At 36.9% G+C, this 15,604-nt stretch overlaps 1 protein-coding gene across 1 annotated transcript in view; it reads left to right on the top strand.

Annotated features, from left to right (window-relative positions):
- The first annotated feature begins 4,911 nt into the window (after nucleotides 1-4,911).
- The window catches only part of LOC125235978 (neuropeptides capa receptor), a 243,593-nt gene continuing 232,900 nt past the window's right edge, over nucleotides 4,912-15,604 (top strand). The window contains 1 exon segment of the mRNA XM_048142649.1: nucleotides 4,912-5,206. Within this exon segment, the coding sequence (XP_047998606.1) occupies nucleotides 4,912-5,206 (295 nt within the window).

The following is a 15,604-nucleotide window of genomic DNA, read 5'->3' as shown; positions in this document are numbered from 1 at the left end:
TATAGTGAATTTTGACGTCATAATGAACAACTTCGGAATGTATCGAACCAATTTTTTTTCGCGATTTTGGCATTGGTCCCGTAATAGAAGTTGTTCATTATGCCCTCAAAAGTTATTTAGCAAAGTACGCCTGGTCCCGTAACCCATTGGCATTTCTACCACGCGAAACGCCGTAGAAATGTAGTCTGGCTCTGTCGCGCCAATACGCAAGAGCTAGATTGCCTTTCTGCGGCGTTTCGCATCGCAGAAATGCTATTCTGCTACGGGACCTGGTCCTTTTTTTATCATATTGTAGCGGGGTTGCGTGCGGGGAGAGAAGGGAAAGCCAGAATGACGTGTACGTGAACTTGTATTCACACAGTTTTACAATGATGACGAAGCTGACGCGTTCCCCAACCACTTAGAGAGATAGAAAACTGGAGCGAAAGCACGGTTAGTCAGACGCTAATTCCCTATAATACGTAGTTCCACGAGGGAAGCAGGGACTACAGGTAAAAAATCGTCTGTACCTATGATTCTATACGTAGCAACTTTCAAGCGGCGAGCCTAACCAAATCGTCTACAAATTAGGGATGTACCGACTATTGATTTGGCCGACTAGGCCGACTACCGACTAGTCGGCGCTTGGGTGGCCGATTTAGTCGGCCGACTAGTCGGCTAGTCGGCCAAAACTTAATTTTCGACTAAATTCACATTTTGAATGTCATTTTGGTCCTTCGAACGCGCTTTTCATGATTTTTTGCAAGTTCAAAGGTGACAATGTTTATTTAAAAATATTTTAAGCGGGTTACTCACGTATTAAGTCGATATAGCGTTCGACATGTTATGTTATGTGTGTTCGATATGTATGAGTCTCACGGGAGTTTTATAGTTAAAGTGACAATGTTTATATACATTTTCCATTTTTGACAATCGGCTTGGCTTATTGGGTAGTGATCCTGCCTATGAAGTCGATAATCCTAGGTGGGATATTTATTTCTGTGATAAATACAGATATTTGTTATTTTGACAAAAAAAAGGAATTACGAATACATAGTTACATAATACAACCATAATTTTCAGATGGTAATTTAATTTTGTACTGTTTTTCTATCACTAATGAAGTGCCGACTAATCGGCCCTTTTTGCCGACTAATCGCCGACTACAAATGTGGCCGGATAGTCGGCTTTCCCGACTAGTCGGCGACTACTCGGTACATCCCTACTACAAATACTATGGGACCTTAACAGCGACATCTAGCTGGTTTTTTGGTAACTAAACCGGTGTCGCCGCTCGGCGTTGGTCGGTGTAATATTTAGTGGTGTTACAATATTTATATACCGTGATTACCTTTTTTTTGTCGACTTTCTTATATTTTGACGTAGGTAGTTACGTAGTCCAACTTGAAGCATATAACTGCATCGAAATATAGGGAGCTCGACAAAAAAAAAACTAGTCTAGTTAATTAGTCCGGTTTCTTCAAATTGCTAACGATATTTCTTCACTGAAAAGCGACTGGAAAATATCGAAGGAAATATTCAATGATATTTTCCAATACCTTCCGAAGTACCTACTAGTATTTTATATTTACCTACTAGTATCTAATATTTAATACCTAGCCGTGCTTTGAATCCACGACCAGTGTATTGAAAGTTGCACGCTATTTTTAGGCCACCGGTGTTTTTACCAAAGAACCGTCTATAAAAAGTAGGGAATTAACCACCACCGAGTGTGAATATATTAAAAGTAGTTAATTATATTGATATAATTAACTACTTTTAAGATATTGCGTTACTCTACGTTAGGACCCATTTAGACGGCACGAGAACTCGCATACGAGTTTTATTACATTGCGGCATTTGATGGCTGTGCAAAATTGTATGTAACCTCAACACCCCGCAATGTAACTAAAATCGCATGCGAGTTCGCACACCGTCTAAATCAGGCCTAACTCTGCAGGTATGTTCCAGTGATTCATCACGATGTTTTCCGACACAGATTTTGCTTGTGATAAATATTAAATAGAGATGCAACGAATAGTTATTTGGCCGGATACCGGATACCGAATATTCGGCACAACCATCGGCCGAATATTCGGTATCCGGCCGCCTTTACCTACAATTTTACCTACAATACCTACAATTTAAGCAGGGAGCAGGCGCGTCGTGCAGGTTTTGACTTCTTTAGTAGTGAACTTCGCGCGGAGTCCGTTTTTGTTTCAGTAAATGTTTATTTTTTTAATATAAGTATTATAGCCGTAACTGTTTTTTTACTTTTAATTTTTTTACCCCAAAATCATTCAATAAAAAATTGCACATCCGGTATCCGGCCGGATAGTACGACACTATTTATTTATTTATTTATTTTATTTTAACTTTATTGCACAATTAAAAAAGTACAAATGGCGGACTTAATGCTAGCAGGCATTCTCTACCACTATCCGGTATCCGGCCGAATATTAAAATAAGGGCCGAATAGGCCGGATACCGAAGAGTAACCGAATATTCGGTGCATCTCTAATATTAAATATCAAATCATACCAGCCAGGACTGAACCGGTATCGTATCGTCCGGACATCATACTTCATCAACTCGGCCAACACCCCTTCTGATCTCTCCGCTCCTAATTTTAATTATTATTGGATATCAATTCGGCTTTACATAATTAAGGTCAGGTGGGATAAGGGGGACTATGGGGGAAGGGAAACACTGATCGGTAACTCTGAATTCATAGACTATAGCTGGGTCATTTGTAGGTCGGTAAGGTACTAAATACCTAGGATTTAGTTCCAAAACAAAAACAAAAATAGCGCTAGGTGTAAGGAGTGTGCGTCCTTGACAAAAACAAAAAATCAGTTGTCGTGCTACAAGACCACGAGTTGGACGAGTATTATTTATGTAGTGATTTGTGTAGCAAAAAGTTATGTCCGAAGACTTTTGATATCTGTAAATATTACTTTATATGTTGAATGTTCATGTTATTATGTATTTGAATTTGAGAAAACTATACTATAAATATGAAAATTTAACGTGTTTAATAACACAACCTACAAATGACATACCGGGGTAACGGGAACTACCATAGCCGGGGTAAGTGGAACATATGTTTCCTTTTCCCGATTTCAGGGGTCATGAACATTTTCAGAGACACATATTATATAAGTACAGAAATTTTGTATTGATCCAAGCTTCAGTATTTTAAATACAAATAATTACTAATTATTAAAAATCGTTTTGAAATTTGCAATTCCGAAAATCGAATTTTCGAACAAAACTTGTAAAAAAAATCGTTAAAAATAATTATATTTTTTAGTTAACAACCCCTGTCTCAAGCCCATATGTTCCCCTTACCCCGAATTTCAATTTACGTAAATATTTTCTATTTTAAACTATATGTCAAAGAACCAAAGTCTCCATTTGATTGATGATTTTTTTTTTAATTTACATTTCCGGTATAATCCGCACTAGCGCCAATACTTTGAGATTTTAGAGAAGTGTTTCCCTTACCCCAAAACTCGGGAAAGGGAAACGGCAGGACCAGCCTAAACATTTTATCAATTTTCAGCTACATGCATTAAAGCTAGTTTAAAAATTCATTTAACCCTAAAAAGCAGACTTAAAGAAGCATACTTTGTGTCGGTCAAGATGAATATACGACATTAAATAAAGTGATTAGAGCTTGATATAAAATAAAAAAAATGAAGTATGTTTCCCTTACCCCACCTGACCTTATATAAGAAACTAAGACTAAACTTAAAAGCTAGCTAATGTCTAAAATAGGCCCTCGAGGCATTGTACCAAGTATACTGGCGACATTTCCTCGCTGTATCGCAATGCTGATACGTTGTGCGAGGAAGTCGCCAGCTCTTCGGTCACCAGTTACCTCAACCAGACGCTTCGCGCTGGGACACCATGGATCTAGATTTTCTACGCCAAAAGGTACAAAAAGATATTCTAGTGCGGGGCGGAAACGACTAATTAGTATGAGACTACAGTCCCTGCTGGCAGAAAGCATGAAACTTGGCATGTATATAGCTTATAGGTTTATAAGAAAATATGGAAGTAGAAACACGCAAAGTCGCTAGTCTTACTTATCGTTCAGGTCATCAAAGAGAAATATTGTTAGGGGAAAATGAGCATAGTTTGAAAATTATAAGTTCTAGCTTTATACTTCCATAGACAATATTGTACAGAATTTTATGAAGAATATATACTTCGCCTAGACATCGTGATGATAGCTTTCACGGTTTTCATGGAAATATTAAAAAACTGCAATCAAGGATACAAAAGTGGGGGGAAAGAGGGGAAACATTGACACCTCGGCGTGTTTCTACTTCCATATTTTCTTATAAACCTATAAGCTATATACATGCCAAGTTTCATGCTTTCTGCCAGACCGGACTGTACATCTGGTTAAGAACTCGGACTATTCGGCTTTTGGAACTATTTAACACTAGTCCTTCATTTAACAATATGAAGAAAAAACTGTTGCATTTGTTGAATAATTTCTATTTATATCTTAGAATTTAAAATGCCGTTATCCTTGTAAAAGTTAACCAAAACATATTATATTTGGTTGCTTGTTATTGTTATGAGGCAATGGCTAGGAATCGCCTTACTTCGCAACGCGCTCAGTCGGCAAAAGCTCACGGTGCGCTGCAGACGCGTAGCTGCGTAGCAAGTCTACGGCTCGACCCGCTACGATCTTTTCAAACTTTTAATGTAATTCAATTTCATCCGCTACGAACTTTTCACTGCTACAACTGAGTATGATACGCGTTTATGATCTGTAGATTAACTTATCAAAGTTAGAGTGCTGATAAATTATGATAAGTGTATTAGATTTGATAAGTGTGTTCTTTTTATCGCCAGTTTAATAGTTCGCGTCACATTTAATTGTTTACGTAGTGCTAAAAACTTATTGATGCAATCATGACTGAGTTTTTGCGTTTCAACGAAAGTTACGAAGCGTTTGAGCAGCGATGTACAAACGCGAGCGTTTTCGATTGCACGGAGGAGGAAATGTTATGGTGGATGATAGGGCCCCGCCGTTTATCTCTGACAGTATTGACGCCGGTGACAGTGGTGTTGCTGCTGATATTCGCGACGGGTGTGGCGGGGAATGTGGCGGTATGTGTGGTGATTGTGCGCCATCCCGCCATGCACACGGCCACTAACTACTACTTGTTCAGTTTGGCTGTCAGTGATCTGCTGTTGCTACTGTTCGGTTAGTACAATCCATTTATAAATATTTACTTAATTTTTATTCCTGTATTTGTATAGTTGTACTTTTAAATTTTAAAAGTTGATTGTATGTATAATATTGTCTTCGGTTAACGCGATATGATCATAGATTTATTTTTATTTAATTCATTCTTAATTTAAAGAAATACATAGTTCAACCCAGCGTCATCATTTTACTTACACTGATTTATTTGATTTCTTTCATCAGTTCATCACAATCGGAAAACGGTCAAACTTTTACTTAACTTCCAAGATATGACCCAAATAACAACAACAAATAAAACACGGCAAGTTAAATAAAAGCTGGTCGAATAAGTTTGCTCCGTTTAAGATAAAATTAATTGTATTCACATTTATTTTTTGTAAACGTTTATGGCGCTCCCACGCTGGCTATTTTATAATAACATTTATAACAGCCAGTGTGGGAGCAAAAGTTTTATTATAAATATAAATTATTACACCCATATAAATAAAATTTAGAATTTTTAGCCAAAAGGAATATACTTAACCCTTAAATGCATGAATTTTTCTTTTAACGAGATATTAATATATGTGATAGACAATTGTTTTCTGACTCTGGGAAAAATAATAAAAAAATATTTAATACCGATTTTGATACTAAATCAGTGTTAGAAGTTAAATAGGCCAAAACTTATTTATATAGATATATAATTATTGGTAAGTTTTATTTGTAAAGTTTGACTACTATTAGAAAGGTACACTATTTGTGAAACCCCCATGATAAAATGTTTAAACATAAACTAATTACTAACTCCGAAAAAATCTGCCTAAATCACATACTAAAAATCGCCATCATCCCGTTTTTTCACACATTTCCGCCATTTCATCTTTATCCTTAAATAATAAATAATTAATCATAAGATTATTTAATTTCTTTAATTACTTATTAAATAATAGAAATACTGAATAATAATTAAGCTATAAATGTGATTTTGGATAGCTACATATTGAGCCACAGGCCATCAAATATATGATGCATATATACATCACCATGCATTTAAGGGTTAATATTAAAATAAAAATAAACTTAAAAGTTAAACAATTTTAAATAGTAGTACACTATTTCTTGTTCCCGTCTCGGTGCACAGAAAGCCAGTGCCTAAACAAATTACAGCAAGTGTTGCAATACACTAAACACGTTCAATATCGACCGTCATACTTCTTGCGTTACCGACCCCATTAAATATCGATACATCACACAAATCTCTGAAAAATATACCGCGGATACATAAAAAATATTAATTGTGTGATTTTTACGATGCCCAGTCGTAAAGCGACCATTTCTGCCAATTTAGTGCGGCAACTAATATCACTTCCTGGCCGTGGGACTCGTAAAAACTAATTAATATTGGTGTTAACGCGTTCTCTCTGATCCCAGGTACCTACTATGTAGTCACTATAAAATGTGATGTTCTGGTGTAGATATGTTACCACACCGTAACACTAAAATTACCATTATACTAGGCGGAGTGGTGTCCCCCGTGACAATATTAGTATACTTAGATAGACTCAAAATAGTTATAATCTTCAGAGCAAAAAATATTGCTTTATTTTGACCAAGTACTTCGCGACTGACAGCGAACCTGTTAGTGACACTCAAGTGGGACTGTAACTACTAAGCAATACAATACAATACAATACAAATACTCTTTATTGCACACCTCAATACACGAAACAACATAGCAAGTATAAACAATCAGTATTATCCCACGAGAGACTATAACTTCACTACATCACTATCACTACATCACTATCACTACATCACTATCACTACATATCACTACATAGTATAAAACAAAGTCGCTTTCTCTGTCCCTATGTCCCTATGTATGCTTAAATCTTTAAAACTACGCAACGGATTTTGACGCGGTTTTTTTTAATAGATAGAGTAATTTTAGAGGAAGGTTTACATGTAGGTATAGTACCCGTGCGAAGCCGGGGCGGGTCGCTAGTTTGTTATAATATTGTATAATAGCTATAATATTATCATTTTAAATTTTCGTTATAAGCGTGTACAGATTGTAACAAATTACGGTGAAGAAATGTGCACATATTTATGAACTCGACTGTATTTTATATTTTCCGAAGTGCCTCGAATGTTTGTAACCACTAACCACCGGAATTCAGAATTATTAATGTAGTTTTACATGTCAAAGGTCTCAAAGGGTAGGCATTTAAATGTAAAGTAAGTAAGTATATAAGTGATTATATAAATGATGCTTGAATTAAAATATAACTGAAATGATAATTGAAAACATTAAAATCACTAGTGCTCACTAATGATTTTAGTGATTACAGTTATCCTCTAGAGGTTTGGAAATTAAATAAATAATTTACTTCTTACACATATTTGCTGAGTTCCATGTTACGGTATTGTAATGTTAATATTAGCGACGTTCAACCGAGCATGAGGGCCCTTTTTATTTCAAAGTTGTCCACCTCACTTTTTTCTTAACACGTTCATTGCGGTATCAGGTCTATAAGATCCGATGATGAACTATCCCGCGGGGCGGTAACTAAAATACTATTCCTTCTGCTGGTACGGGACAGGTAGCTTCTATTTCCAAAGGAGTAGAAAAGAGACAAATATATTTTTAGAATTGTCTCTATGAATGTTTCATTTCGGCATAATAAAAACCTATCGGGTCGATTGTATCTCATACCGACAGGGAAGAAAAAATTTTCACCTAGCGCGGGTATCAGATATTTTCGACCTGATGCCCGAGGACCTGATAGCCGCACTAGAATTATCATTAGTTTCTCTAGTGCAGCCCTCGAGTGCAGTCAGTGTAAACAACATTCGATAGACTACTTTACTGTATGTACGAGTGGATGAAGTGCAAATCTCTAATGCTATTTATTAGCAGTATTAGATAATTGTTTTGTGGTTTGACTGTGATTGTACTGCACCATGAAGCGATCCAGACGAATGCTTTTTAAGGCCACTGGAGACGTCGAAAATATTATCAAATGTCGAAAAGATACGAACACTGGACCACCAAGTAACGAAAGACCTACGCCATTGACACCACAGTTCATCGACTTCGTCGAAAAGTGAGTACCAATTTTATTATACAAGTCCAACCACCGGCAACACTTTGATGGTTCTTCAAAATGTATCACATTCACCCGTATCCAGGCCCGCTAATCCGAACCACAAAAATAATGAGTTTTTGGTTTATAAGAAGTTTGTTGATTTATAAGAAGTTTTTGGTTTATAAGAAGTTTTTGGTTTATAAGAAGTTGCTGATTTATTTTTAATATCACAACTCTCTGTGTGTATAGTCAATTAAATATGCCGTTTTTGACAATATTCCAAGAACTTTAGAGGCTTAAAAATCAAATCAACCAAATACCAAATACTATCAGCCGCAAAAGTGCATGGAAAAATTATGAATGAATTCATTGATAAATAGGCCATACACTTTTGTAGCTGATTGTACCAATATGTTGAATCATCCGTGTTGAAAAAAAAAACATTAAGGCTCCAGTACACAATGGCCTGTGATGGGCCACGATTTGCAATGCACAATTGTAGGCCACGATCACTTGGTGTTCACACAGTGGCGCATGTCTCATTGCTGGCTGGCAAACCACTTGCGATGGACATAGAAGTAATTACGGCTGCGGCAATTTATTTATGTACTGTTTACAAGTATTACAGGCTCAGATTGATATAAATCAATAAACTTAAAAGTTTCTTCATTGCTCCACGATACTGATATTTTGAGCGATAAAAATTCTAGTTCTAGCAACAAAAAAGTGCACTATCCCGGTCAGGCGGTCGGTGACAAACTAAACAATGGCCGATTGTGTGAACACCACAGGCCACGCTACGCCACGATTCCTTTGAAGTGTGCCCAAAAAACCGACAACTCCCCGATTGCGCACCACGATTGACAATTGTCCGCCATCATATACCATTACCCCCTGTACACAATGGCGATGGCCTGTAGTGGGCCAGCATGGGCCATTGTGTACTGGAGCCTTTACTCTTAACTTCAAAAACTGGAGAGAAAACCTCAGAGCATATAATAGAGACCGGAAAAGCCGCCGGGGGACGTATCGATTCAGATTCAATAGTTTATTCATGGTAAACACAAATTATTTACATACGTAATTCATAATTTAAAAAAATGAGATTAGAAAAAAAAGTATGTCGGATTTACCACGAAATGGTCCCGCCTCAGCATAAATGCTGACCAAGGGGTCAGCGCTGATCTTCCGGCGAGACTAGTTTGTGGGCCACGAACGCAGCTCTGCGGCCTGCCCTTCCGAGATATCTGAACGCGCCCACTATTGCGAGGCGGTGATCTGCCATCTGGGGACCGATTTTTGAGTCTCACGCGTTCGAATTCAGATAATTGTCACTGAAAATAATAAGCAAGTCACCGTTTTCAACCGGTATTTTAGTGACAAATCCCGTATGTGAGATTCAAAAATCGCCCCCCTGGACTGCGGTCTCGCGGTTGTTAGCTCATTGAGCATACGAGTATGTACCTACAGTTGTTGAAAGTGTGCGTGATGACGATGACACGACTCGCTGGGCGTTTGTGGTCTGGGTTGAAGAACTTGCGACAGGCGTATTCAATACAAATTACTCTTCCTAAATATGTGGCGAAAACAGTCATACCGTGTGTCATCATCATCCTCCTTGCGTTATCCCGACATTTTGCCACAGCTCATGGGAGCCTGGGGTCCGCTTTGACAACTAGTCCCAAGATTTGGCGTAGACACTAGTTTTTACGAAAGCGACTTCCAACCCGAAGGGTAAACTAGACCTTATTGGAATTAGTCCGGTTTCCTCACGGTGTTTTCCTTCACCGAAAAGCGACTGGCAAATATTAAATGACATTTCGCACATAAATTCCGAAAAGCTCATTGGTGCGAGCCGGGGTTCGACCAATGAGTCATAAGTGTGTGTATGGAGAAAATACTCTTGTTGCGTCTTAAGAGGCATCCGCTTGTTATTTCAGCTACAAAAATATTCACAATCCACATGGCTATATCACCTGCGTGCCACGCGTAATCTTGCTCTGTTTTAGCTTGTATTAGGTATATTTTAGTGGTACCGTTGGAAATGTTTAGTTCGGGGCTTTTCTGACTTATACATTTATCGTAATTACCCGAATTGTTTCGTCGAACACAAATAAACACAATGTAGTTTCAATGCATGACCTGTGACTTTTTTGAATTTGAGGGAATATGAAAATAAAATTAAAAACTTAACATCGGACATTATCATCACATTCATCATTCGCAATTTTCAGTTCTAAAGCTGTGAACACTTCCTAAAATACAATAATTTCAGCTAAGTATATAGAGCGGTTGCAAAAAAGTGGCAGCACAAAATGTGAATTTTTTACTATGTTTTGTGAACATTTTAAACAATGAAACTCTAGGTCCATGGGCTCCCAGTGCGAATAAGTTTTTCACAGAAGCGTCTGGTTGAGGTAACTGGTGACCGAAGAGCTGGCGACTTCCTCGCATAACGTATCAGCATTGCGATACAGCGAGGAAATGTCGCCAGTATTCTTGGTACAATGCCTATTTTAGTTTAGTCATAAGCTAGCTTTTAAGTTTAGCCTTAGTTTCTTGTATAATTTAGTAAATATGTTCATGTAAATAAAGACTTTGATTAATGCATTTTTACCCAGTCGTATAATCTGTAGATCCTATTCTGTAAAATTTAATAACTCATTCCTAGGCCAAAGGAACATTGCTGTTAACCAAGGGAATGTAGCCAGCCTCAAGGGCATTTTTTGTAGTGGACGGACTTCGGGCACCTTTCTTAGGTAGATAATTTTAGGTTTAGATGATACCAGAACCAGCTACATAATAAGTATTTTATAAAACAATAGATTTTATGCGTCATACTTTTTTTAAATAACTCAGTCCCTGCAAGTGATCCAAAGTTGGTGTCATACAACAAAATAATGCTATTAATAAGCCCTTTCAAACGAGCCATGTCCCATCAGTATACAGTCATGGGACAAAATGCCCATTCTCCTTTCCTTCTCAAATTAAAGTTTTCTCTAACTGTCTCCTTGTTGTTGGAAAGGCACAAGGATAAAACTTGTCGAAATTGTCGGTTGATAAGAACGAACGTTTGAACGATTGAACGTTAATTTCAAGTCACTTTATGAACGTCCTTTTAGCACGTGCTTCGGGTTAGAAAGAAAATTCACGCTTTTCAAGGGGCTACAAAAGTCGACATGGTATGTAGCCAACGTCAGAGCTTACGCTTTGTAGCTCTCTCTATCTAATCGCTCTTCTGTATTGGGGCGACAGAGCCAGTTGCGTTTCGATCGCTACGTTTCGCCAACGTATATCGCTACGGCCTGCAAGCAGACCAACAATGACATAGCTACTTTTTCAACCTTTCGGGGTTGGTGGCAGTACGCGTGTAAGTTGCTCAGAATGACTTACTATAATATAGTACATTACGATACAAGTGCGTAAAAAAGGAAGTTCGAAACGAGTGGCGATAAATTAAAACACGACTGAAGGGAGTGTTTTAAATCGACACGAGTTACGAATTTCCTTTTCGCACGTGTATCGTACGACGTTTTTCAGTACAGATGAGCCTCCGAAGTTTCGACCTGGCATATAATGAACCACTTCTCGCACTAGTGCGTAAAAAAACACCATCTGTACTGAAAAATTATATTCACAACGTAAATTATTGATAATGGCGATGAATTTGCAAAATTATGTGTCGAAAGAATCGTAAATATACAACATACGTAGTACTAAATATCGTCGCCGTAGAGCGAAAAGTCACCAAATCGTTCATTGGTCATTTTGAGTTATGAGAGTTTAAAGAAAAAAATAATTAAAATAATTTTTACTGAAATTATCTTCAGATGAAATTGTGGTTTTATATCTGTTTATTAATTGGAAACTGCTATTCTTTGGGCTCAAAATGGATTTATATTATTCACACTTACGATTTAGGAGCTATAGGCGATAATTAATTTTTGCCCTTAAATATTACACCTTAATTAAGACTTAGTGATTTTTTGAACGAAGTTAATGATTATTTGCACACATTTTAGTGTGTTTAGACTTAACTAAGTAGAGTTAGTTGAATTATGACTGCTGTGATAGAGTGAAAATACGTGTTAGTTAAAAACTAGGGCAAACCTTGGCTTATTGGTGGTACGTAGTTATTCGGTGATATCTGGTTATTATCTCGATTTGTGGGCACAGTGAGGAGATAAAACCTATAAAATCATTACGAATTAAATCGGAACATCCGACAGCAGTTGATGGTGGTGATTTTATAGGTTTTATCTCCTCACTGTGCTCACAAATCGAGATAATAACCAGATATCACCGAATAACTATGTATCACCAATAAGCCAAGGTTTGCCCTACTTACTTTATATATTTTTTTGGATTCTGCTTAATATTTTAGGAACAAATTAAATCACGTCATTTCAAATTTTGCAAACACTTTATTAAAATAAAATAAACATCAAATCAAATTAAAATGGTCTCTAATTATATTAAAATCATCATTAGAAAATCCATAAAAATTAACATGGTCTTCCTAAAATAGCTTTCTTTACGCATCACAGTCACTCTTCGTCCTCGTCATCTGTTTCTGTGACATCAGGCTCACACAATCTGTCAATAACTGTCTTATTGGTCGGCAGACTTTGGTACCATGAATGAAGCTCTCGAGGAATAACTCCCTTAGTGCATAAATTTAAGAGATCTTTTTTTCGCCTCAGATATAGGCAATGCCTGTGGATATGCCTTTGGAATGGGATAGTCTTTTATCTTATTGATCCAGTCCTCGGCGTCGTCATGGTTGTCTGGTTCATCAGGTACACGCCCCTTGCGCCTCTTTGTGCGTCTCAGCGGCTTTGGCGGGCCACCGTAAATCTGTTGGACATTAAATTCAGAGTAGGGGCCCTCATGGCTGTAGCGAAATTTGACTACACGAGGACGCTGCTTCTCAAATCTGAGACACTTAAAATTTAAGCCACGCCAATTTGTTGCCATCAGTGTCGTGTATCGTATTTCTAACGAAAGCTTCATTCAACGCCCTGACATCGAGCATTTCGTCGTGAAGTAACTCTTTTACATTCGTACCTTTATCAAAATGACAACACTGACAACCAATAATGAAAGCCGCTAGAAATTTCATGTCGTTCTCACTATGACTAGGTACCTACAGTCACCGGCAGTAGTATCTTCCGACAATAAGGCCGCACAAATCGAGATAATAACCAGATATCACCGAATAACTACGTATCACCAATAAGCTAAGGTTTGCCCTAGTTTGCTCATGCGCAACGACTGGCCGGAGGACGCGGCGGGGGGAGTCGCGTCGGTGCGGTATCGGTGCGGGGGCCCGCGGCACTGGCCGAAAAGTCACTAACTTGCGAGCGAAATTCAATCAAATCACGTCGGAGTACAGTACAGTCTTTATTGTAAAATTAATTAAATATGATTAGTTATTGTATTCTACATTTTTTTGTAGGGTTAAACTCATTAAAACTGTTTAATTAATTATCGTTTTGGTTAAATGATGTACATTGCCTTAAAACTATAAATAAAAAATAACTAAACAGAGTTAGTTAATTTTCGCTTTCACACTTTTGACATACCAGGTATTCTAAAAGTAACTAAGTATATTAAGTGACTTTTTGAATGAGGTTCTTCGTGGTTAAATCGTTTAGTAATAGTTTGGGAAAAATAACTAAAATGACTTAGGTACGCTCATAAATAAGTTCAAAGAAGTATAAAAAAGTATAAAAGAATTAGGTATTTTTCGACTAAAATATTGAATCCGAGGTGGGTTTTTAGTTAGTTCTTTAACTTTGTAAAATTAGAACTATGATCTCTATTGCTACCGCAATAAGACTCAAATTTGGAGAAAAAAAATGCGATTTTGATGACATAACTATACAAGTAAATTTTGGCCATTTTGTGATTTGGTGACTTTTCGCTCTACGGCGACGATATGGTCTAATAAGTGTAATAACACTGGAATATGATGCTATGCTATGAGACAGGTAATTTATTATAGGGTGCAATATTAAGCTTCGCATAATGACTTGAGGTCATAATAAACTACTTTTACTTTGGGACCAATTTCACTGCGTATTTTTAGTATGACATCATATCGTCACTACTTTTAAAAAAACTTGTATCTTCGTCTGTCAATGAAAAGAAAATTGTAGTAAGTATGTATGGAATGCATATAGACTTACTGCGTTTTAACTTTGAGAAGCAGCGTGAGATACGAGATTTTTTCAAAGTAGCGACGATATTTTTGCTCGTGACAGTCGTGACTGTAGTACGTACAATTTTAAATGACTCAAGAGATTGGCGAACCTATGACATTGAAACTGGTGGACTGCCTAACTAAGATCTTAATTGGGTTTTAGATATTAAACTTTACAATTTAACTAGATTTACTATAATATAGTAATAACTATAATATTATTTTAGTTATTTGTTATCATAACGATCAATTTTAGAATTCTTAAGGCAAGAAATTCAATTAGATCTGAATCTATCAGGCCAGCTCAAAAGCTGGTCTAGTCAATTCTATTATATTTTGACTAATTAGTCTATCTAGATTGATCTATCGTGATTTTATTTCTATCGATATCGGTTTATATTAGCTATTTCGTAATTAAATTCAACGGCCGTCTGTGAAAACAGAAATACAGAGCAGCGTGCGTAGCCGAACAAACGCTCACGAAACGAAACGCTCGTAGATACCTATCTCTATCGCTCTTGCGTATTGGCGCGACAGAGCCAGACTACCTTTCGTGGCGTTTCGTTTTCTTTTCGCGCCGTAGAAATGCCATTCGGCTACGGGGCTTGGGTATTTAATTGCAGTGAAATCTGGTTAAGTGGGACATTCCTCCTTGGAATCCTCATTAACTGCAACTAGAGATCCGGTCTCGGTCCCTTGAGACCAAATGCTTGTATAATTGGATATATGGAACCGTTTACTTAAAAACTATATAAGGTGCATTTAGGGTAATTTCGAATCACAATGATCGGGTAATTTCGAAAGAGGAATCTTGATATGATGGAAATAATGGTGGTTTTATACGACTTTCGAAATTAGACGACTATCGAAATGACCCTAATACACCTTAGATGTTTTACTATTATTTTGAAACGTTGTTTTATAATAGCCATTGTTATTTTTTTTTTATTTAAAAATGTATAGATTAAAACTGAAACGGGACTTCAACAACAATAATATCTATTATGAATAAATTAACCGTAAAAATTACAAAGGAAGTATTTAAAATTGTATATGTTATAAGAACATTGCATTTTAAATGAGAATAGAAAAGTTATGTGTTTATTTTTCAATGTGAAT

Source organism: Leguminivora glycinivorella, chromosome 18 (assembly GCF_023078275.1).
Source record: "Leguminivora glycinivorella isolate SPB_JAAS2020 chromosome 18, LegGlyc_1.1, whole genome shotgun sequence".
Lineage (NCBI taxonomy): Eukaryota > Metazoa > Arthropoda > Insecta > Lepidoptera > Tortricidae > Leguminivora > Leguminivora glycinivorella.
This window is presented reverse-complemented; position numbering and strand designations above follow the sequence as displayed.